The sequence below is a fragment of the Rhincodon typus genome, chromosome 7 (genome assembly GCF_021869965.1).
Source record: "Rhincodon typus isolate 14 chromosome 7, sRhiTyp1.1, whole genome shotgun sequence".
In the NCBI taxonomy this organism is placed as follows: Eukaryota; Metazoa; Chordata; class Chondrichthyes; order Orectolobiformes; family Rhincodontidae; genus Rhincodon; species Rhincodon typus.
Window position 1 is genome coordinate 12,165,691 of NC_063338.1, and position 25,955 is coordinate 12,191,645.

The 25,955-nt window shown below is 42.4% G+C and overlaps 1 protein-coding gene across 3 annotated transcripts in view; it reads right to left on the reverse strand.

The window, feature by feature from the left end:
* The window catches only part of plekhm3 (pleckstrin homology domain containing, family M, member 3), a 73,882-nt gene that overhangs the window by 23,948 nt on the left and 23,979 nt on the right, over positions 1-25,955 (reverse strand). For all 3 annotated transcript variants that reach the window (XM_048599555.1, XM_048599556.1, XM_048599554.1), the window contains one exon: positions 21,774-22,667. In XM_048599555.1, coding sequence (XP_048455512.1) covers positions 21,774-22,667 — 894 coding nt within the window. The remainder of the gene's footprint in view (positions 1-21,773; positions 22,668-25,955) is intronic.

Below are 25,955 nucleotides of genomic sequence, written 5' to 3' on the forward strand. Positions count from 1 at the left end.
GTAACATTTGCCATCAAGGCTCAGTCAGAGTCATAGAGATGTACAGCATGGAAACAGTCCATTTGGTCCAATTCGTCCATGCCGACCGCACATTCTACAATAATCTAGACCCATTTGCCAGCATTTGGCCCATATTCCTCTAAACCCTTCCTTTTCATATACTCATCCAGATGCCTTTTAAATGCTGTAATTATACCAGCTTCCACCCACTCCTCTGGCAGCTCATTCCATACATGCACCACCCTCTGCATGAAGAAGTTGCCTCCGAGGTCGCTTTTAAATCTTTCCCCTCTCATCTTAAACCTATGCCCTCTAGCTTTGGACTCCCCTAACATGGGGAAAAGACCTTGGCTATTCACCCTATCCATACCCCTCATGATTTTATAAATTTCTATGGTATCATGATTGGCTGCCCTTTTGAAGAGATACCAGAAGTTAGTTGGGGTGTATAAGGAGTTATTCCTAAACATGGAGTTACTGTCTTCAGCTGGATAAACATGAGAAAAAAAAAGATGGAAATAAGCACAAGAGAGTGAGAATTTATCCACCAGCTTTTCAACTGATAAATGACTGCAAGGCGAATTTATCTTTGTGACAGTGTCTATCCTACACTTCCAAGTTCCTTAGTGCTGTACAATTTAGGCACACCTGGGCAGAATACCTGTTATGACGTGTACACAGTATCGTCAGCCAGAGTTGTAAAGGATGACTGCATGAACACACCACTTCACCTCTCCAGGTGACACAGTTTTGCCAGCTGGAAATAAAAATAATGAAAAGTAAAAACACAATGGCTGCCCGTTGTCACAGCAACTGTGCAAGGAGAGAGATTAAAAACTAGGTCTTGAGAAAAAAAAAAGAAGTGACAAATCTCTGTTGAAAGTGGTCAATGAAAGACACTGTCTAACAAAGATTTGATGTTTTTGTCTCAAGCCATAAGATGTCAGCTTCAAGTTGATGCTGGAATTCCCTCCCTCGAAGAGGCTGTGGGTGTAGAATCTTTACATATTTTTAAGGCAGAGGTATGTAGATTCTTGATTACCAAGGAGATGAAAGATTATTGGGGATATGCAGGAATATGGAGCTGTGGTTAAAATCAGAACAGCTGTGATTTTATTGGATGGTAGAGCAGGCTCAAAGAGCAGGAGTGGCAGACTTCTTTCCCTCGTTCATATGACTTAACTGATCTGCTGAGTTAGCGACTAATACGTCATTACAAAACAGTCTCAGCAACCCACCTAATTGTTACCCCACAACTAGGAAGGATAACAAAAAGAAAACCCAACAGCAACACCTGCTGCTTTTTGCCACTACCCAGAACTTTTTCATTAGCAAGCAGATGGAGTCAGGGCTGAGCTGACTTTCCCTGAAGGCGTCAAAAAACTATCCGGAAAAGTTCTTAGTTTGGCAGGTGATGGAAGAGGGTACTTGGAGGCTGCTGGCGAGAAGGGATGGAAAACTGGAACAACTTTCACAGTCTGAAGCATACAGCACAGGGGCCATTCAGTCTATCGTTCCGGTTCTCAGCTTTTTGAAAGGGCTGTCCAATTAGTTCCATTCCACCGGCTTGTATCCCATTGCACTGCAGCTTTATTTCCTGTCTAAAGATGTTAGCCAAAGCTACTACTGAAACTGCTTCCAGCAACCTTTCAAGCAATGCATTACAGATCATAGCAACTCTGTAAAATAATCTTTCCTCGGCTCACCTCATTTCTCCTCTGGTTCTTCCTCCAATTATCTTAAATCCACAATAGACTTGTGCTGATGCACAAAATTTAAGCCGACACACCCAGTGTCACACTGTTGTGTCCTGACTAATATCCATCCTACAATCAAAACAGATGATCCGAGCATCATGAGTTTGTTGAATTTTGTGTGCAATTTGCCTAGCACATTTCCTATAGTCCAACAGTTAATACAATTCAAAAGTACTGCATTAGCTGCAAAACATTTTAGTTAAGTCCTGAGGTTGTGAAAGGTGCTATATAAACACACATCTTCCTTTTCGAAGTGGAAAATCCATTTTCACGGGACTTCAGTTAAAGCTTTGATGTCCCCACTCTAGGTTTTCTCCGTGAGAACAGTGGACCAAGAGACACCAACATCAGGAGGCAAAGAGCTGACCAGCAGGCTTGCATCGCTCGACTTTAATCCCCTGAGCAAGGAGGACATCTTTCAGGCTCCACAGAGAAAGCACTTCATACAAATAAACCCTGAAAATACCACTGTTACATCAATGAAAGAAATGAACCACACAGAGTGTGTCAAGGAGAAAGGGCATTCAATGCCCTTATTCCATTAGCTTCTTCTTCTGCCAGGAATTTTTTTTTGGGGGGCGGGGGGGGGGGGGGGGGAAATACGAACATGAAACATCCACTTTGAAAATAGCCTATAGAGGAAAAACAAAGATTTTAAAAAGTGAATTATACCTTACACAGAAGCCATTCGGCCCAACCAGTTCATGCTGTCTTTCGGCTCCACATCCTTCCTCCCATCCCTCTTCATCTAATCTTGTCAGCAGCAGAATTTGGATTCAGAAAGAGTGCCCCATCTGCAAAGTGCTGTGAAAATTTTACTTCAAGGGGATCACACATCTGTCTATGGCCATTTGGTTCTTGTCGGCTGGGTTATTACAGAAGTATGATTTGCAGCTTCTCCTAAGCTACATATAGCATGGATGGTAATAGAGAGCTTGAAAACGATCCCTCTCTTGATTCTGCAGAAGTGACAGTGGCAATCATAAATTATTTCTACATTGGGGAGCTGTAACTGGCAGGAGACATCCAGCTCTACCACATTTTCACAGACTCTACTTGAAAGTGAAGATTGCATAGCCACAATATCTTTGTCAAATTTCAGTCTGTCAGATCAGAACTAAAAACACTCCAAGTTACTAGATCAAATACATTTGCCTCTATCCTACAGTGCTGCATGTGGTGTTAATAGGTATATGGGCTCCAGTATATCCACTGCACTCAGTAAAACTGAGGTACAAATATCTTCAATAGTTTGAATTATTGCTAAAAAGTTGCGCACTTAATAGCTCCAAATATTGCTAAAGAAGCATATCTCGTGGATAAATGCACAGATGTAATTGGACTTCCATCTGAGGCACTGACCCAAGTGAAACTGACCTTGGAATTGTTCACCTGGAATGTGGTTATGACTATTATTCAATACAGATCACGCTATCGGTACAGCCAACAGCCCATTCCAGATGTCTGCTTCTGAGCTATTCTGAAGTAACATTGTTAATGGAGTGGGTGGAAGAGGACCGTCCCACAATGCCTCAGGAATCTCCCTCCTCCCCTCTCCCCATCTTCCCATTCCACCCTGCCCCCAACCAAACCTGATCACCACTTCAGCTCCCGTCAGCTCCAGGATTGTTCTGACTCGACTAACACAGATGTTGCAGGATTCCTTTTGATAAAGGTGGAACTCTACTTACTTCATCTTAAGCGATCGAAGAGACGCATGCACCGGGTCTCAGTAGTGCCTGCTCTATTCAGCATTCTACACCATGCATCACAGTACTTGAATAGTGCGGATAAGTATTTTTTTTTGGTACCACCATGTCTGAATTGTGTTATACAACTACTTATTTACATAGATCTTGGAAAAAAAAAGGAAAAAAACCCACAAAAGGAAGTCGTTCCTTTGATGTTGTATTCAAAAGCGATGCGCAATGAGAAATGTATTCACTCTCAGGCACTAATTAGCCCTGTTTGTTACATGAATGGGAAGTCTCAGTACCTCACCAACAGGAAGACAGTCTACCTACAGTGAAGAGGCTGCAGAGTGTGCACTCCCTGTCCAGACCATACAGCCCTTTGTTATACTTCTCAGGGTCAGGGTTTGACTAGTGCTAAAGAATAGAACATTCAAACGGACTGAAAAACAAGGGAGGGAGAACGTGGTAGGTTGGCGTTGGTGCTGGTGAGGATGGAGGGGGTTGGGTAGGGAGGGGGTGGAGGAAGAAATTGGGACAAAGCTTTGTTCATTCAAAGCTTCATTTTGAAGCACACTGGCTTCAAAAGGAAAATGTTTTAACCTTATATCCTTCACAGTAACATCATGGGAGAGACAGTTGCCTTTCTCCCATCCATATCTCTTCATAGCATTTCTCAATGACTCCCTCTCAAAGCAGTGTTAAGCACCAACATGCATTTTCTTTGGATAGGAGGGGGGGTTTGCAAAATTAAATGAGGGTGTAGCAGAAAAAGACTGAAAATATTAAGGTATCCAAATTGGATTCTTCTTTGTTGCCACTGTAGAAAGTCAGTAAATTAAAGTTCCTCTATTAAGTGAGATAGAATGACAATGGAGACACATCAACTCTATCCACATGTACTCTGAAGTTGAAATAAACCTTAATATTTTGCATTCCATTCCATTCTGCTGAATTCTACTGGATACTTATTGCTTCAGCAAGAACTGTGGCAATCCCAACGTATTAATGCTCTTACACACAGCACAGTTCCACTGGTTGACTGGCACTTTCCAAGTACAACAATTACACATCACATAATTCCAAACACTGAGGCATGGAGGCCTTCAAGTTCGGCTGACATCCTTATTTAACACCACAATTCCCATAACGGCTGTGCCATGCAGGAACTCCAGGGTGCTTCAGGCACACATGTGGAAAGTGGTTACACTTCAGGAAAATAAGCTTGCACAACTGCAGGGCACAGCATGGGAATGGGACTGACAGGAATGCTCCACAGACAGTCAGCATGGATTTAGTGGGCCGAATAGTTCCCTCCTGTACCAATATGTCACTGTTTACAGTTGCTTTTGAACTTGAAGTTAGGTGTAGTCACTGCAGGGCAGACAGTACTGGAATCCTCTGGAACTACAGCATTCTCAAATTGACTTCAGCACCGAACACCAGCGAGGGTGACAACATGTTGGGGAGCACAGCCTGGAGCACACTGCTCCCATTGTGAAGATATAGAAATGCAGTGTTCATTACAGAATTGGTAGATGATCTTGTAACTGTCACGCGAGTCCCACAGTGCATTTGTCTCTGGGGCCAGGTTAAAGGACATCAGTGAGAGAATACAGGCCATTTTGAGGTGGTAGTTGATGATAAAAGCAGTCAGAAGTCACGGTCCACATGGGAATTAAAACCATTGGAAGGCAAGGAGTTAAGGTCTTAAAGTCAGAGATTCAGGAACCAGGAACTCTTCAAGGTGGCTGGGAGGCAAATCGGAAGAGAGAATCACACAGAACTGCGCAGGATGCCATTGGGCCCATTGAGTCTGCACCAGTTGTTACCTAATGCCAATCTCCTGCATTTTCCCTCATATCTCTGTGCACTATTTCTATCCAAATAATTATCCAACAGGTCAATGGAACCTGCCTCCAACACATTTCCAAGCCGTGCATTCAGTATCCTGGCCGTGTGAAAAAGATTTCCTCACATCATCCTTGCTTCGTTTGCACATCACTTTAAATCTATGCCCCTCTGGTTCTTTTTTCTTTCATGAGTGGAAACAGGTTCTCCCTATTCATACAGTCCAGCTCGCCTATGACTTTGAAAACCTCTATCAAATCTCCTCTCAGTCTTCTTCTCTCCAAGAACAACATTCACAGCTTTTCAATCTACCCTCATGACTGAAGTTTCCCACTCCTGGAACCATTCTAGCAAATCATTTCTGCATGCTTTCCAATGCATTTACATCTTTCCTATAATGCGGAAGCTATAATTGTATACAGTAATCCAGCTGAGGTCTAACAAATGTCTTATGCAAGTTCAACATCACCTTCTTGCCCTTGTACTTTATGTCCCTATTACTGAAACCAAGAACACTGTCGATATTTTCTAATCTACCTGTTCAGAGATGTCCAGAGATACTCCTGGAGCTGATGGGGCTTGAACCAGGGCCTTCTGATTAGAGGATGGAACAGAACCATTACACCACAACAGCCCATAAAATTGAGAACACTATGCTTTATTAATTGCTCACGCCACATGTCCTGATACCTTCAATGATCTCTGCACGCTTACACCCAGGTCCTGTACCTCGTTGAGAATCGTATCCCTTATTGTATATTGTCTTTCAGTGTTCTTCTGATACAAAGCACATCAGCTCACTTCTCTGAATTAAACCTCATCTACCACTTATCTACCCACTACACCAACTTTTAGAGTACCAGACTGTCGTTCTTACGCTAAAAACTTTTCTGCCCTACTGTAATCTGAAATTGACTCCTGCACACCAAGATTCAAACAGTAATACATATCAGGAAAAGTAAGGGTCCCAATACGGATCATTGGGGAACCCCCGACAAACATTCCTCCAGCCGAAAAAGCATCAATTAACTATTGCATTCTGTTTACAATCACACAGCCAATTTTGTATCCACATTGCTGCTGTCCCTTTTATACCATGGCCTACAACTTTCCACACAAGTCTGTTCGATGGCACTGTATCAAAACCCTTCTGAAAATCCACATATACCACATCAACAGTATTATTCTTATTGACCATTGATCTCTTAAATAAAAACTCCAGCAAGTTAGTTAAACACGATTTTTCCTTTAAAAATTTATGCCGAGTCTTCTGAAACAACGCACCTTTTTTCATGTGATTACTAATTCTGTCTCTATTATCTATTATATCCGTACTATTATCCCTATTCTATTAAACAAGTAATTGTTTCTAGAGGTTTCCCCACCACCAAAGTTGAACCAACTGGCTTGTAATTGCTGGGATTATCTTTATAACCCCTCTTGAACAAGGAGGTAATGTTTGCAATTCTCTGGTCTTCTGGCCCCTCTCCCGATTGCAGGGAGACTGAACAGTTAGGGCCCCTGCAATTTCTACCCTCAATTCCTTCAACATCTTTGGATGCATCATATCCGGTCCCAGTGATTTGTCAATTTTAAGTGCCAATAGACTATCCAAGACTCCTTGCTTATAAACTTTGATCCTTCCTAGGGACAGTTTATTCCTCTGTCACTATGGTGTGGACAGCATCTTCCTCTTTTGTAAAGACAGATGCAAAGTACTCAGAAATGCCCCCTGCCTCCATGGCTAAATCTCCTTTGTGATCTTTGATCAGTCCTACTCCTTCTTTAACAGTCGTTCAGCTCTTGTTATCGGTGTCTGTAGAATACTTTGGGATTCCCCTTTACGTCAGCTGCTAGCATTTTTTAATAACCCCTCTTTGCTTATCTCTCAACCTTCAGTATTCTTATTGCTCTCAATTGTATTGTCTGCCCTACACGTCAACTTCCACCTGCCTGTCATAGAGTCAGAGATCTGCAGCACAGAAAACACCCTTTTGGCCCTTTGAGTCTATGCCAGTCAAAAACAGCCACCTAACTAATCTAATCCAATTTGAGAGCTTTGGCCTATAACCTTGTATGCCTTAGCATCACAAGCGTACATCTAAATACTTCTTACATGTTAAGGGGTTTCTGCCTCTCCAACTCTTAGAGGCAACGTCTTCCAGATTCCCACCACCTTACGAGTGAAAACATTTTCCCTCACATCCCCTTTAAATTTATGCCCGTGACCACTGATTCCTCCGCCAAGGGGAAAAAGATTTTCATAACATATTGGACCAGGTTGATTAAAAATAATTTCAATTCATAAAGAGTTACTCTCTAAACATGTAGTTACAATTATTTTAAAGGCGGTATCTTCTTTTTAAAAAAAAAGAACCCTTCTTTTAAAAATACAGCATCAAGGGAGAACTGCTAATAAAATGTAAACAAAAGTACTCTATTTTTGTTACAATAATTGGATAAGGGACTCCGATTTAACTGTTAATCTTGGAGTCACACTTCAATGCTCCTAAAAGGACCCAAAGGCATTTCAATTGTAGCAATATAGAAAAGCATTAGGAACACAATGTCCCATTCACTTCACAATACAGAATTATCAAACCAGAACAAACTGCTAAATACGTTGCTTTGTCAAGGCAGCAAAAGCCCTCAGGTACTGATGTTTGAAAGACACTCAGCAACATTATATTCTGGGAACTGAGCAACATTACAATTTAGAGTATTCAAATCAAAGTGCTGCAGATATTGGAGATCTGAAATAAGAGTGTGCTGGAGAAACTCAGCAAGTCTGTCAGCATCTGTGGAGAAAGAAAGAGTTCGCATTTCAAATTCATGGAAACTAATTTCAAATACTGGTCTCGAAACATTAACACTCTCTCCTCTTTCTCCTCCTCCCCCTCCTCTCCCTCAATCCGATACACAGATGCTGATAGACCCGCTGAGTTTCTCCAGCACTTTCTGCTTGTAATTTAGAGCATTGCAATTTAAGCTTTAGAGTTGGGGGCACGAATCCATGCTAGACTGATGCAACAGAAGATTCCCCAATCTCCTGCCAGTGTAATGCCCCAATTTTATGCTGGATGACATGCACAGCAAGACACTGCTTTTAAAATTATGTTACCAACATTCTCCTATTCTGTTGAATGGGCTAATTCTTTCGGAGGTACAGTTTAATAGTTGCTGAAGCCTTCTAGTACTTTGACTCGTCTGGGCATTTTTAATGGCGAGAATTAGGCTTTTGCCAATCTGTCTAAGTGTTACAGTCCAAGTGTTCCCTCAGCCATGCATCTCTCACCAGAAGGCACTGGTTCAGTGATTAAAAGCAGGAATCTTAGTTGTGATGCCCTCCAGACTAGACTAGTTCGCTACCATTTAAGCTCAAGGCCAACATGTGAAGAATGGCTGAGGGAACAGCTAGCTTCCAAGGTCCTGCATGCCAGCAAAATCACTGACTTCAGGAGAGGAAGACAAAAATTAACTGCAGAGAGCAAGTGGGGAGGAAGTACATTACACGTACAACAGATTGAGGCAACTCACCAGAGGGAGATGGCCCTTCAACCGAAAACAAAATGAAAGATGGCTTAATTGCTTTGAGTGGGCAGGAACAGAGTGCATATTACTAGAACATCACTGGGACTGAACGGTCTAAATCAGGAGGCCAGGTTGCACAGGTTTACATCCCCTCGAGTGCAGAAGATTGGAGGGGTGACCTGAGCAGAGCTGTTGCTTTGAGATCAGTGTTAAAACTTATAAAAGAATTTGATGGAGTAGATAGAGAGAAACATTTTATTCTCTGCAGGGCAGTGGAACATAAGGAGGCAAGATCTTAATATTACAGCTAGGCAGTTCAAAGCATTGATGTGAGAAAGCAGTCCTTGACATAAACAGAGGGGAAATCTGGAACCCACCCTCCTAAAATACTGAGCCTTGCATCAACTGAAAATTTATTTTGTTTTTATCCTTCCATGGGCAGTGCCAGCTCAATCAGCATTTATCGCCCATCCCTAGTTATCCTTGAGAAGGGGATGGTGAGCTGACTTCTTGAACCATAGGTGCACATACAGTGCTGTCAGGGAGAGAGTGTTCCAGGAGTCCCACCTACAGAGATATAGTTCCAAGTCAGTATGGTATGTGACTTGGAGGGGAACTGGAATGTGGTGCCCCCACAGCTTCCCCCGCTCCCCCACCTCCCCAAGGGTCTGCTGCCCTTGCCCTTCAAGGTGGGAGAAGTTCAAAAGATGCTGTTGAAGGAGTCTTGGTGAATTGCTGCAGTGTATCTTGTAGATGGTACGTATTGTTACCTTGTGCATCAGTAATGAGGGGAGTGAATAATGAAGGTGGTGTATGGGGTACCGATCGAGTGGACTCCTTTGTCCTGGGTGGTGTTGAGCTGTTCCCATCCAGGCATGTGGAAAGTATTCCATCACACTCCTGACTTGTGCCTTGTAGACGGCAGTGGTGAGAAAGCAGGTGAATTATTCCACCACAGTATTCCAAACCTCCGGCTTGCTCTTGTAGTCAATGGTAACCTCCCGAATGTCGGTAGCGGGGAATTCAGTGACGGTAATGCCAACACCAGTACACCTTTTGGATGCCCGAGGAACATTTCTCTTTTGGTGGAGATGGACACTGGCTTGTGTTTCAATCGTTCCTTGTCAAAAATGAGACCAAGCCTGCATGTTGTCCAGGTCATGGTGCATATGGACAAGGAGAGTTTCAGCATCTATGGAGTTGTGAACAGTGCTTAATATTGTGGAATCATCAGCAAACATCCCTGCTTCTGACCTTATTTGGAGGGGAGGTCAATGATGAAGCAGGTAAAGATTGTTGGACCTGGGATATTACCCAAATTGAATCGGGGTTTTTGCAGCGCAGTGGTAGAGTCCCTACCTCTAAGTCAGGTGGCTGCAATTCATGCAGCAATGTCCTGAAACTGAGATGATTGGCCTCTAACAACCACAACCCTCTTAAATGGTGCTACATATGACTTAAACCAGTAGAGAGCACCTCCCACTGCCTGATTCCCAGTAACTTCAGTTTTGCTAGGACTTCTTGATGCCACACTTCGTCAAATGCTACACTGATGTCAAGGCAGTCACTCTCATCTCATCTTTGGAATTAAGCTCTTTTGTCCACTTTTGGACAAAGACTGTAACAAAGTTAGGAGCTGAGTAGCCATTGTGGAACCCAAACATTAGTGAGTTTTTAAATTGCTATGGGGTCACTTGATAGCATTGTTAACGACCCCTTCCATGACTTTACTGATGAATAAGAGTAGATAGACAGTAATTGGCTGGGATGGATTTGTCCCGCTTTTCATGGAGGGGACAATCTTGGACAATTTTCCACTATGTTGTGCAGATACCAGTGTTGTAGTCACACAAGAGCAGATTGACGAGTGGTGCAGCTAGTTCTGGCGCACAAGTCTTCAACACCTATTGCCTCATGTCGTCAACACCCATAATCTCTGCAGCATTTAGTGCCTCAAGTTGTTTGTTGCCATCACATGAAGTGAACCACGTTAGTTGAAGAATGGCATCTGTAATGCTGGGTATCTTGGGGAGAGGTTTAGATGGATCATCAATGTGACACCTGCTTCAGTTTAGCCTTTTGCAATGATGTGCTGGGCTACCCTATCATTGAGGATAAGAATATTTGTGTAGCGTCCTCCTCCAGTTAGTTGTTTAATTGCTCACCTTTATTCACAACTGGTTGTGGTAGGGCCGTAGAACTTGGATCTGATCCTTTGTGGGATCACTTCGTTCTGATCATTGCATGCAACGAGTCCTGTTTTGTAGCTTCACCACGTTGGAACGTCATTTTATGGCACACTTAATACAAGTCCTGCATGTCCTCCTGGACACTTCACTGAACCAAGATTTGGAGCCAACCGTTCTGAAAAAGGGTCACAGGGCCTGAAACATTAACTCAGACTTCTCTCCACAGCTGCAGCCAGACCTGCTGAGTTTTTGTCCAGCAATTTCTGTTTTTGTTTCTGATTGCCAGCATCCGCAGTTCTTCCAGTCGTTTTGCTCCCAAGATTGGTGGTGATGGTAGAGTGGGCCAGGGCATGAGATTATGTCTGTGGCTGAATACTGTTCTGCTGATGATGATACTGATGGCCCTCTGCACTTAACAGGCGCCCAATTTTGAGTTGCTAGATCTGTTCAGAATCTAATCAGAAATTAGTATGGCGTAGGGTATCCTTAACGTGAAAGCGGAACCAAATCTCCACAAGCACTGTGCAATGGTTACGGCTACCAGTAATGTCATCGACAAATGAAGCTGTGGCAGATAGATAAGCAAGAAAAAGATCAAGCAGGTTTTTACTTTTTGTTGTTTCCCTCACTGCCTTCTAGGACTTAGTTAGTAGTGGTGGTAGGAGTTATTCCTGGTGCTTAACACTGAATTCCCCCATGCAGAGTACATTCTGTGCTCTTCTCAGTACTTCCTCCAAGAGATGCTCAACATGAAGGAGTACTGATGCATCAGCTGAGGGGCCAGTACAGGACATTGGTCAGGCCACTTCTGGAATATGCTTCAACTACAGTCACCCTGCTATAGGGCAGATGCTGTGAAACTTGAAAGAGCTCAGAAAAGATTTACAAGGACGTTGCCAGGGTTGGAGGGTTTGAGCTATGGGGAGAAGCTGAATAGGCTGGGGCTATTTTCCCTGGAGTGTCAGAGGCTGCGGGATGACTTTATAGAAGTTCATAAAATCATGAGCGACATGGATAGGGTGTATAGTCAAGGTCTTTTTCCCCAGGTTTAGGGAGTGCAAAACTAGAGGGAATAGCTATAAGGTGAGAGGGGAAAGATTTAAAAAGGGACGCAAGGGGCAACTTTTTCACGTAGTAGGTGGCGTGTGTATGGAATGAACTGTCAAAGGAGGTGGTGGAGGCTGGTACAAGTAAAGCATTTAAAAGGCATCTGGATGGGTATATGAATAGGAAGGGTTTAGAGGGATATGGGCCAAATGCTGGCAAATGGGACTAGGTTATCTGGTTGGCATGGACAAGTTGGATCAAAGGGTCTGTTTTCATGCTGTACACCTCTATGAATTTGACTCTAGATAGTAATCAGCAGGTTTACTTACATAAGTTTTACCTAATACCATGAAACATTTTCTGGAGTCAATGTCAAGGGCTCCCAAGGCAACTGCATCCTAACACAGTGCTGCTACCTCGGATCTATTCTTGTACCATAGAAAATAAAAAGTAGGCTACACAGCCCCCCAAAATTGCTCTGACATTCAACTAGATCATGGCAGAATTTCTATGTCAACAGCATTTTCATGCATTAGTGCTGTATTCCATCATATATTTAAAATGTAGGAAAGTGTATACAGGGGGTTTAAAGGTTATGGAATCAAGATGGGTAAATGGAGTTAAGAAGCTGATCAGTAATTGTCTTATTAAATGATGGAACAGGCTCAAAGCCCGATGAGCCATCCGTTCTATTAGCTACTTAAAACACTCCATAACAGTAAATAAATTAAAAAGTAGCTCAGCAGCTTTATCAGACCAGCCTGCCTAATTTCGTAAACACATACGTTAGCTTAATGCGCATGCTGCTTGTGAATGCTGCTGCTAGCAGCCCCTCAATTTTCCTCCTCAGATCCTGACAGCCTGATTCAACAGCGACACACACAAAAAAAAGCAACAAAACGCACCAGCCCACATCCTGCCACTCTACATTTGTAATAGCATTTAAGCATCAATCAATTAGCTGCCAGGGACAGGGCCCACACATCTTGTATTACAATTTAAATCGCTTTTACTAAATAAATAACACAAGCCCTGAGGTGCAGTGGCTGGGATTATATGTATTTAAAAAACAAAAGCTTTGCCATCCATTGGCCTGGTTAGACCTTGCAGAGCAAGACAGGGTTATTACTGTAGCTTTAATGGTCTTTCTGGCACTTTCTTTTAATTTCCGCACTGTCGCTGCCACTTTCTGGCCTCAATTTGTCAAGCTGAACAATGCAGGATTTGTTTGGTCAGTAAGGTCTCAATTAGACATGGCTTTTGGTGCATTATTCCCCATTCAGGCAAGGGACAATGGGAGTAATTACGGGAATCTGTGCCGAGGGGCCGAGGAATTTGCTGTTAAAAGAAAACTTGTTTTTTTTTTCCCCTCTTTTCTCCCCACCCTAAAAAAAATCCCACACAACGTAACTGTGGCTGCCTCCTCGCTTAATCCATTGACAAAAGCAACAGGACTGTTCTTGTCAACTGCTGAGAGTTCAAGTGATAAATAGGCACGGGGTGCGCTGGGTGTATTCAGGTGATGACCTTGGGTCACCAGAGCTACGGTTACCTGACCATGTCCTGTCAGGTGTGTGCAAAAGCACAGAATGTGTAAGTGATGTAAAAGGAAAATTAAATAGCAGGCAAAAAGGCTCAGCTATCATGAGCTTAAAGCTTGTGTCTTTGACTGATCAACTGGTTAGTTGTAAATCATAAGTTCTTCAATATGAGGTACAACTAGCTGCACTGAATGGTTGGTGCAGCTGACAGGCCCCGCATCAGAAGAGAAGCTACAGCCAAAGTCCACAAATAACATCATTCCAATTTCACAACCAGCGAGAGGAGATTTCTTTCCAAGGTTCACTTTGCTGATTAGTCATTTTTTTTTTGGGTCCTGTTTTATGCTATGCAGTATAAAGGTTAATGCTGAGTAGAAGTGGGACTTAGTTCCCTTCTACATAAATGCTCCTTCGACGGAGATACCCACCCTCACTACGTGGTAGTAGCAATTAGTAGCACTCCTGTTTCTTCGTCAGAAGGCTGCCACCTTTCAAGTTGCTAAGGCCACTCCAGCTGGATTTTTAAAAGTCCCCACAGCACTACTGCAAAGATAATTAAAGGAATTCGCCTTGATGTCCTTGTCAATATTCATTCACCAAAAGCTAAATGCATTTAATCTGGTCATATTACCGTTTGTATTATTAGTATTATTTGCACTACACAGTGACTACATTTCAAAAGTACTTCATTAGTCGTAAGATGCTTCATTAGTCTAGAGTTTGCGAAAGACATGATGTAAATACAAAAGTTTACTCTTTTTTAAAAAAGTAACAGGAGGCAGGGCAAAGCAGGGAGTAGCACTTAGGAATCTTTACATTTTGAATAGTTTAATAGGTCTGAAGATGTCCCATTCAGTGCCCTGTTGACAAGAACGTTCAATTCATATACAACATGTGCAGGATTCCCTTTGGTCTGTCCCAATATGGAACTTTTAAGCTCAGTCTCCCTAGAGCAGCCCCTGCTGTACCAGACTGGTATTGCTAACACACACACCATCACCCTCTGCGCTGATATGACAGACAAACTGGAGCTGAGTTGTGGGTAGATTAGGCAGTGATTATGATTGCTTGGACTTGCACAACCTCAGTTCACATAGGATCCTCACAATATTGACAGAAGGGAGACTTGCAGTCTGTACTAGACTTGCATAATTGTTCCAAATATAAAACACAAGTATTTAATTGAGATGCGCTAATTTTGCCTCACCAGTTAAACCGATTCTAATCACCATTGGTATTATAACTTCACAAACACCAGGGTGAGCCCACAATAAGAGTCAGAGTGCTTCATCACACCACCCCTCCACTCCAGAATGGAGTTCGACAGCCCCACTCAGGACGGCCATGTGTGGATTCAGGACCTCCTGGGTATATCCACAACAGGGTTCAAGACTACCAGGGTGAGCCTACAATGGGGTCAAGGCCCCAGGGCAAGTTCATAATGGAGGTCTGGCCACCCAGGACAAATTAACAATTTGCAATTAACAATTTGCAATTCACAATCACAAGCTCACAATTCAATAAATTATTGTATAAAATAGCCAAATCTAGTAATTATATTAAGATTAAATTCAATGATATAATTAAATGTGGAAATTTGAGATCACACTGTTGCAACTTCACTGACTTCTCAAGAAGATCCTCGACTGAGGGGATAAATGAACCGAAGTTTACCCCAAAATGAAAATATATCCAAAGGACACAATCCCAGGAGGCTCGTGAAATATTTGGTCAGGAAACAAAATGAATACAACTTCAAGAAAGTTATTATTTAACATTAACTTGATGCAACTTCACCAAATGATTTACATTGGAATTTGTTGCAACTGCTGATAAATGAGAGGTTTGAAGTTGCTGCAGTCAGTCATTCAGTTCTTAGTAACCTTTCCCTTATGAAAGGCAAAGGCACAAGACACAGGAGATGGCCTTTCAAGTCCATCATCTTTGCAATGTTTCAGCTGACACAGACATCTAGACTAATCCCAACTTCCAGCTCTTGGTCGATAGATCCCTGATAATGGCACCCAAATGGGTATCTAAGTTTATTGTAAAAGGTTCCAGACTCGCCTTCAAGATTTTCACCCAGAGGTGAATTCTTTCACTGTATCTGGACTCTCCTAATATTCTACAATTAAACTAAATTTCCGCTCAGCCTCTTCTGTTCCAAGACAAGAACTCCCACCTATCCAATCTTTCATCATAGCTAGAATTTTCCAGTCCTGCAAGTCTTTATAAAATTTGACAATTGGTCGGGGGCGGGGGGCAGGGGGGGGGGGGGGGGGGGGGAAGATGGTGGCGGCATGTGGCGGTTAGCTCGGTTGGCTAGAAAGATGGTTTCCCAAGTAAAGGGATGCCAACATCTTAGATTCAATTTCCACACCAACTGAGTTACCATGAAGGACTCTCCTCATCACCAGAGGTGTGGTGACCCTCAGGTTAAACCACCACCAGTTGTCTCTCTCTAATGAGATGAGTAGTCCTATGGTCTGGCAAGACTATGGCAACTTTATACAGTTCCAGCAATAACATCCTAGCTTTTATCGCAAAATCACAGAATTGTTATGGTGTAGGAGGCCATTCAGCCCAAAATGTCTATTCTAGTTTCCAATCATTTTGACTTGGTTCGAAATTCCCGCTTTTCCTCCAATAACCTCACATGTTGATTCTTTAAAATGGAAAGATCCAATGGCCCTCCGAGTGCCTCAATTGAATCTGCGTCCATCACTTTTCCAAGCAGTTCATTCTAAACAAAAACAACTTGCTGGACGAAAACATTTTTTCTTCCTCATGTCTGCCTCTTTTGCAAAACATTTCAAAACAAAGTCCTCCAGCATCAGCACTTCTTATTATCTCCTCTGATCCTTAATCCTTTTACACGTGACAACAACTTCTTCCTATTTACTTTTGGTGCAGACCCTTCCCAAATTTGAAAACCACTAACAAATCTCCCCATAGCTGCCTCCTCTTCAAGGAAAACTGTCTCAACTTTGAACATATTCTCAAACTGAAATTTCTCATTCCTGAAGCATTCTTGTAAACGTCTTTTGACTTTCATCAATGCATTCACAACCTTTTTAAAATGTGGCAGCCAAAACCGTACACAATACTCCAGCTGAGGTCTAACCGGTGTTGTATAGAAGTTCGGAATAACCTCCTTGCTCGTGTACTTTATGCCCTTGTTAATGAAGCCCAGTGCACAGCATGATTTATTAACATCTCTCCTATCTGTCCAACCATCTTTAACAATTTACACATGCATACACCCAGGTCTCTCTGCTCCTGCACACCCTTTCTTTTAGGGTCTCTCCATATTCTTTGTATCAAAGTGTATTACCGCACACTTCTCCCCATTGAATTTTATCTGCCACCTATCTGCCCTCTCCACCTCTAAAGTTTTGTGTTGTCCATTAATTTGAAATTGTTCCCTGAACACCAAGACCCAGATTATAAATACGTATCAGGAAAAGCAAGGATCCCAAAATCAACCCCTGGGGAGCTCCACTACAAAACATTCCTCCAACCAGAAAAATATCCATTGACCATTACTCTACATTTCACACCCTAAGCCAATTTTGTGTCCACGTTACTATGGTCCCTTTATTCTACGGCCTATAATTTTCCTCAAGTGTGTTGTGTGACTCTATATCAAACATCTTTTGGAACTTCATGTATACCATATCAACAGCCTTGTCCTCATGAATACACAGTTACCTCTTCAAAAAACCTCAAGTAAAACATGATTTTCCCTTAACAAATCTATGTTAACTCTTTGCCATTAACCAATATTTATTGCACAACTATTAATCTCAGCCCAAAATATAGGTTTCTCAAGGTTTCTCCACCAATGAAGTTAAACTGCTCTGTAATTGCTGGGCCTATCTTTATAACCATTTTTGAACAAGGAGAAATGGTTGCAATTCTCCAGTCCTCCAACAACACCCCCTGAACCTCGGGAACATTGAAAGATTATTGCCAGTTCCTCTGTACTTTTTATTCTCACTTCTTTCAAAATCCTTGAATGGCTTTCATCCGGTCCTGGTACCTCATTGACTTTAAATACCAACAGCCTATTCAATACCGTCTCACCAACTTTAAACCTTTCTAGTGACAGTTTCCTCCTGTGTCACCCTGGCCTGGCAGCGTCTGCCTCTTACGTAAAGGCATGCAAAGAATTCAGTTAACATCTCAGCTATGTCTTGGAGAATAAAGCTAAGTATCCCGAATGCCTTTGCGACCATGCTATCTGTCCTGCTGTATTCAAGGATCTGTGTACGTCCTCGGTTCCCCTACACTTCTCACAATCTTACACTCTGCTGTACGTTCCTTTGCCTTGATTATCCTCCCCATTTCTTCTGATAGAATTCTATTTAACACTTTCCTGCTCATTGACCAGTCTATTTATACCTTGCTGCACTTTTATAGAGTCAAAATCATACAGCACAGCAACAAACCCTTGGGTCCAACTCATCCACGCTGACCAGGATTCCCAAAATAGTCCCATTTGCCTGCATTTGGCCCATTTCCTTCTAAACCTTTCTTATTCATGTACCTGTCCAAATGTCTTTTAAATGTTGTAGCTGTACCTGGCAATTCATTCCATATACGAACCACCCTCTGCATGAAAATGTTACCCCTCAGGTCCCTTTTAAATCTTTCCCCTCTCACCTTATACCTATGTCCTCTAGTTTTGAACTCCGCAATGAGCTTTGCATTGACTCCCTTTTCCAAAATGATTTGCTTTTTCAGTAAGCATGGAATAACTCTCAATTCTCCCTGGCTCAATTTTTTCCAAGAAATCACATAAGTCTCTCATTAACCAAGCCAGTAAGATGCAAACAGTTCAATTTTCCGATTCTCATGATCCGAAACAATATATATGCTTCTAAAATCTTTTACCCTCAGGACAGATTACCTGAAGGTGCTGGGTCTACGGCACACACCAAAACCTGGGAGCAGTGTACACCAAGGTGAGGCAGAAACCGGGCAGGTTGGGAGCACTGCTCCCTCCCCATTGCTAGTAGAAACATGGTCATCAGGTGTGACATACTCTTGGTGTTATTGTATGTGGTGCAGATCTGACCCGTTCTCAGAGCCTGTGGCAAAACAGTAACCAAAGCCATCTTCTACATCATCTGGAGGTCAAAGATGGACCGTTTCCACAGGGACACCATGTATAAAGCTCTGGTTAGGTCAGGGCAGGGCAGGGGGTTGGGTGAAGAGAGCACTCAATGCTGCCCACATCCTGATGGGTACCTTTGCGTGCGGTACGCAAACACCAAGTGTCACTACACATTGAGGTTTTACCTGTCCCCTGTTTCGCAAAGATGGGTCTGGCCTCGTTGCCACGGAACACTCCAAGTAGTCGGACTGTTCCATATCACCTGTGCATCGTGGAAAAATTTGCAAAGACAAACATGCTTGATCCATCAGGCAGTATTCACTCCTGTCCAGCACAAAATAAGGCAGCCTGGTCATCGCTAACATCGGAAATTAGGGTAAGCATGAGATCCAAGGAAGCAGCATGCAAGTTGGCAAGAAAAAAACAACAGATCTTGGTAGTAGGAAAAATGTTATAGTACATTATTTTTAAAAAAAAATAGCAAAGCACTTGGAAAACAGTGACAAGATTGGACAGAGTCAACATGGATTAGCAAAAGGAAAATCATGCTTAACAAATCTGAAATAACTCCACAGGCCAGTATCCCATCACCAAGTCACTATTTATATCTGCATATTACTTGCCACTGGTCTAGCTTCCTCAGAGCCATCTCCCAGAAAACAGAACCTTTGGCACTGCTGTTTATATCTGTCAGCCAGGGCTCCTTGATTGGGACTGTTAATCTGGTTCAACCAGAGAATTCATTCTGAGTTCCAACTGGCTAACCTCGTTACAAACACTACATCCCTCCCCCTCTAAGTCGAGTTCTTTATACCCACCATATGGTTAATCTTCATATAGTCTGTAAACCTCAATCACCAACTCCCCAACCACTTCAGACTAAACTGTCAGTACATATCATGAACGGCAAGGGACTGAGTACAAAGCCTCGCAGAACCTGATGAGAAACAAACTTCCAATCACAAAGTACCATAATCCTCAGCCTCTCGTTACTGAGCCAATTTTGGATCCGACCTGCCTTCTTCCCTTGGATCCCATGACGTTTTAATTTGATGACCAGCCTCCTACTTTTTCATTTCTTATGTGTGCAATAACTTGGAAATTTCCAAGTAGGCCTTCTCCAATATACATTATGGTAAACAAATCAAATGGTTTGATGAATTTGGGAAAAGTAACCTGTTCAGTTGTTGGGCACATAACTAGCGTCCCCAACCCCTGACTCATGTGGGAGTTTGATGAGTGTCAGCATCAGAAACCTTGACTAGCATTCACCTCATCATGCAGTGTCAACTATTCTTTAAACCAAAAGAGACGAACTTGTTAATCGCATTCTACGTCCAATTCCAAGTTAGCAGGTCAGGCTTCCCACTCGTTCAATGTTTGAGAATAGGTTCAGATTGTTCCAGTTCTACGACTGTTACTTATTCACCCTTCCAGATTAAAAATTGAGTGAGGTCGAGCACCAGCTATCCTAAGGGAAACTGCAGGGGGAAATGATTCGACTGGTCTTCTGTTCCTCTACTCAAGTCAGTTGGCCAATTTGCATGTATGGACTGCTCTGGATTTGCCCTGTCTAGATAAAGTTTACCATTACTGAGCAGATTTATGAGGATGTTACCTGGACTGTAGAACTTTAACAATGAGGAAATATTGGATAGGCTAAGGCTGTTTTCTTTAAAAACAGAGTTGTTGGCAGGGAAGCTCTAACAGAACTGTAAAAACACCAAAAGGTCTGCACAAAATGCATAGCAAGGTCATATTCCCCTCAGTTGAGGGGCCCATAACCGAGGGCACAGATTTAGGAAACGCAAGTAGAGGTTTAGAGGGGATTCAAGGGGGGAATTCCTTCACCCAGAGAGCAATCGGATCTGAAACTCACTGTCTTCAAGTGTGGTAAAGGCATAAACCTTCATAACATTTAAAAAGTCCTTGGGATATACACTGGAAATTCCCTAAACTGCAACACTACAGATTAAGAGATGCAAATTGGAATTAGGATGGACGTGGACACAATAGCACAAATGACATGTAAATTTCTACAATCTCTTAATTCAGATTTGAGTAACTTTCCAAAGATTTAGTATAAATATTTCGAATTATTCAGTCTGTTTACATTAGGAGATTTAGTGCAAGTAAATCAATGCATTGTGCTATTGGTATATCAATGTACCTGTCAGCATGTGTAAAGCACGTGATCACATCCATATGAAAATATGATTTGACTTATACATTTGGTTTTATCCAGCAATTTGCATCCAGCAAATCTTTTCAGTACACTCACCAGTGCCTTCACACTCTTCCTAAACTATGGTGCTCAGATTAGTACACAATATTCTGGCTAAGCTTGGAGTCATGTTTCATAAAGTTTCATCATATCTTTGCTTTTGTGCTCTATGGCTCTTTTGGTAAAGTTAAGGCCACAAAAGGTGGAACTGTTTTACTGTTATTATAATAGTCTGCTCAGACCTTATTTAATGTTACATTCAGTCTGGCACTAAACCTCAGGTAGGATATAACAAATTTGGATTGGGTGCAGTGCAGATCACCAGAATGATACCAGGGCTAAACGAGTTAAATTCTGAGGAGAGGTTGCAAAGGCTAACGTAGATGATCAAAGGGTGGTCAAGATGAACGTTTATGATATTTACAGGATTTGATGGGCTATAAGAATGGAAACTGTTTCCTATAATGGGGACGGGGTGAGCAAAACGCTCAAGAGGCTGATGTTGGGGGTCTCTCATGAGATATGGATGTCACGGCTTGGCCAGCATTTATTGCCCATCCTTAATTGCCCCCAAGAAGGTGGTGAAAAGTTCAGATTTATAGTGGGCCAATTCCTGCCCCTAGTTCCTAAGTCTTCTTAACAGTTGCAATGTCAGAGGCCTCCCCCAGGTCATTTGCTGCCTGCATCCCACCCTCCTCAGTGAGATCCTCCAAAAAAAAAACCAAGAGCTTTTCCCCTGGGAAAACTAAGCACTCAATGTTAATGAGATTCAGCTCCCATCACTTCTCTTTGGAAAACATTAGTAAAGGATGTAAACATTCACCTGCACACCTGAAGCTCTGAGCCGTGAGCCCCTTCTCCACTGCAATCACTGTCAGGAGGCTTAGAAAGCTGCTGGTCACTGAGTATCGCTTATTCCTTTTCGTGCCACCATCACTGCAGTCCAGCCCTTTTGCCTTCTGATCACTCACTGAGAAGCACTTTGAGCTATTAGCCACCCGCTTGGAGTTGATCATAGCCTTGATCGCCTCCATCCACTCCTGCGTCTCTTGTTGGCTGTCCGCCATGAGAATGAGAACCTCTTCAGGAAAAGACACCTTGAGGCGAGGTGTAGACTCCACCGTCACCTCAAACCGAATGTTGAGGCATTGATTAATCCTGTAAGATGCCAAGGGCTCTTCCTGCAGGTCATTAGTTCGAAAGTACTTGAGTTGGCTTTGGCTAAGGACAAAGGTGTAAGAGTTCCAGTTGTTCTGAGGCATCAGCATATGAAGCACTCCTATCCGTACTGTACCTTCTGGGCGCAATTGGACAGCAGCAGGCTGGATGGTTTTTACTTGACAAGTCCCAGGATGCCAATCTGTTGGTGGTGGGGTCTGGGTCCTGTTTGGCAGGCTCAGGGCAAGCATTTGTGCCAGGAGGTCCTGCCTCCATTCTTCAGCCTCCTCCCGGGAGCGTGCTTGCAGTTGCAGCGGAGCGCCATTGGAGAAGAGAACCTCCAGGACATGGTCACCATGGCTGATCGACAGGGTAATGCTTTGGCAGTGGCTCAAGTAGTACACGTTACAGAGGTGAGAGTCGTCACCAGTTGCCACACTGTACAGACACAGCTCACGGGGACAAAGCTCAACGTAGCACTCCTTCCACAGGCTGGCATGATCTTGCCTTCTGGCCAGGCTTCCCTTCTTTATGACATCTCGGCCCAGGGGCTGACGATCTGCAGAATGGGAGACAGAAAGATTTGTAACTTGCTCATCCATGTCTTTGTCAACTCCAGATTCAAAGTATTTTAACACATGACTCAGTCTCCCATCTTCCACCCTCTGCAAACCTGGAGCTCATCCAAAACATTTACCATTCATATTCTGACTTGTATAAAAGTTCTATTCACCTATCACCTGTGCTCGTTCACCCATACTGGCTCCAGGTCTGGCCTCGTCTTGAATTCAATATTTCCAGTCCTGCTTTTAAATCTGTGTTGCTTCACCCTTATAAACAGACCCACAACTGTCAGCAGTCTGCACACTTGTTGAATTTCTGACATCTTGTGCATTCCTATTTTACATCAGCTCTTGACTGGTGACCATATTGTTGGGCTGCATAAGCCTCAAATTCTGGAAACCCCTCCCTAAACACTTTTTTTTTAAAAAAATAAAATCGCTCCCCAAAACCCACCTTTGGCTAAACTTTTGGTCATCTAACATCTTTTTCTGCAGCTGAAGATCAAAATATGGTGAATTACTCTATGGACCTATGAACAACCTTAAGATATTAGACAATAAAAAATTTGCCAATTTGTTGCTGCTTTCAAAAACTGCACTGAGTACTGTGTCATTGGACAACAGATCCTGATTAATGTTTTTTTTAGAAGCAAATCTTATATCCATGGATTTGAGGAAAATCATTATGCAGTCAACGATAGCAGTTTGTTTGTAACTGCATTACTCTATGTTTAGCACTCAATCTCAAAAAATGCACCTTCTAGGCTTCACTGTAACATTTCTATTCCACCTGTAACTATGGTCCTTCAAGAAATCTTCATCAATACTCATATTAAGGGGTAGTTTTATACATCAAGTTAATGACCCCAGGCAACTGAGTCAAAACTGTTCTAAACTTGTTTACTTTTGAATAAAAATGACATTCCCCAAGTCTGAGCATGATTCAAACTCATGTCTGAGAATCAAAGATCAAAACTCACCATTCTAACTTTCACACTGCTGTCTCTCACCTACTCCAACACCTGAAAGATACATGGCTTACCTCTTATCTAGTTTCCTCCTCTACAAACAATGGTGTGGCTCAGTTTGTAACTCCTTCAGAGCCAGAAGGCTGTGGGTTCAATTTCTCACTCCAGAAAGTTGGGCAGAAAATATGAGCCAACACTTCAACGTGGCACTAATGTGTACTGTCAGGAGGTGTCATCTTTCAGATGAAACCTTAAAACAAGTCCTTATTTTCTTCTTCAGGTGGACATAAAAGATTCCGCAAAATTCTGAAGAGCAAGAGAGGTTCCCAATGTCTTGCTAACATTTATCTTGCAGTCTGCATCATTTAAGTATCAGATTACCTGGTCCGTTTTCTCAATGCTGTAATGGGCTGCCATGCCTGCAAATTGCATTTCAGCAGTTCAACAGTGACTACACTTCAAAACACTTGATTGGCTGTAAAAAGTCTTTTGGGTTTTTTTTAAACTGAGTGGCTTGATTGGTAGACTGGAAGATGTTTCCACCTTTGACAGATCCTAAGCAAACATGCAGTTTCCTAAGTAAGAAGTGGTCCTAATAAAATTGCTTTTTCCAGAAAAAGCAACTTGCTACTACACGGAGTAGTTGAAGTGAAGCTGGAAAAATACGAGGGACAAAGGTCAAGTAATTAAGGTTAGATGATGTACAGTTGGATCAGTCTCATGTTGCACATAAAATGCTAGCAAACAATTAGCCTGTTCCTGTACTGTTCTTTTTATGTATACATGTAATTCTGAGACTATGAAAGGTACTGTATAAACGCAACTTTTTTTTTTCTTGAGTGCTGACTGGACTGCAAGAAATGGAAAGCCAGTGAGCAAAACATACAAAGACATAAAACTGGGGCAGAAACCAACCAGACTGTAGTGACTGCTCCTATAATGACTCACAATGACAGGAGCATCAAGCCTTCATTTCTTTCCCATATCCCCACCTCTCCCAGAGCTGCACAGCCAAGTATTTTTCTGGAAGGGAGAGAAAAAAAAAAGCAACGCAGGGAAGGAGGAAAATTACTCCGGAAAGTTTCTTTCCAATTCAGTCAAGACAAATTGAAACCAGTCCAAGAGATCATGTGTCCCAAGTGCCACCTGTAAAATAAACAATGATTTGGGCCCATTGGATGATGGTCATTAGATCAGAGGCTGACACAATTGCATATGCAGAACTTGATTGATATTCTATGGTTGGGTAAGGAGTTGAAGGGATACAACAGAAAAATGGATAGATGGGGTTAAGGTGCTGATCAATCATGATCTCACTGAAAGACAATGAGCTTGAAGGGATGAATGGTCTATTCTGGTTTCTTTGATCCCATGTGTGCAATTAGATGCCCACTGTGTGTACCTTTGGCCAATGAGATCAACGTGGGATGTCAAGAGGACCAGCATAAATACTTAATGATCACAGGGAATACAATGATCTTCTTCCAAACTTCAGCCACAACAATTTATATTTATAGAGCTCCTGCAGCATAATGAAACATCTCAAGGTGCTTCTCAGGAACATTACAAAACAAAAAGTATGACCTTGAAAATTTCACAAATCAGGTGACCAAAAGCTTGGTCAAAAAGAGATGTATTTTAAAAAGTGTGCTAAGTGATGAAAGTTAGGTAGAAAAGGAGGAGAGGTGTAGGAAGGAATTTCAAAACATGGGGCTCATGTAATTAAAGTCCTCTTCCCCAATGGTGGACCATAGAATCCCTACAGTGCAGAGACAGGCCAGCGAGGATATTTTCTTTAGACATTTTTGGGATGTGAGCACGCTGGCATTTAATGCCCATTTGTAATTTCCCAAAGAACAGTCAAGAATCAACCACGTTGCTGTGGCCTGGAGTCATATTTAGATCATTCCACATAAGGATGATATATATCTTTCCCTAAAGGGCAACAGTAAACCAGATGGCTTACGATAAAGAGTGCAGAATTAGAACAGTGCAAATATGATCAGAATTAGGTTAGCTTTTTAACTCCCAAAACTTTTATTGAATACAAAATTCAACATCTGCCATGGTGATATTCGAAACCAAGTGACCAGACCATTAGCCTAGGGCTTTGAACTGCAAGTCTAGTAAGATTACCACTGCAACATCACCCCACACAAAATTGGAAATGCACAAGAGCTCAGAATTAGAAAAGTACAAATATCTCAACGGATTATGGGACTGGAGGTGATTAGAGAGATAGGAGAGGTGAGACCTAAAAGGATGAGAATTTTAAAAATCAAAACATTACTTTATCAGGAGGCAATGTAGGTCAGT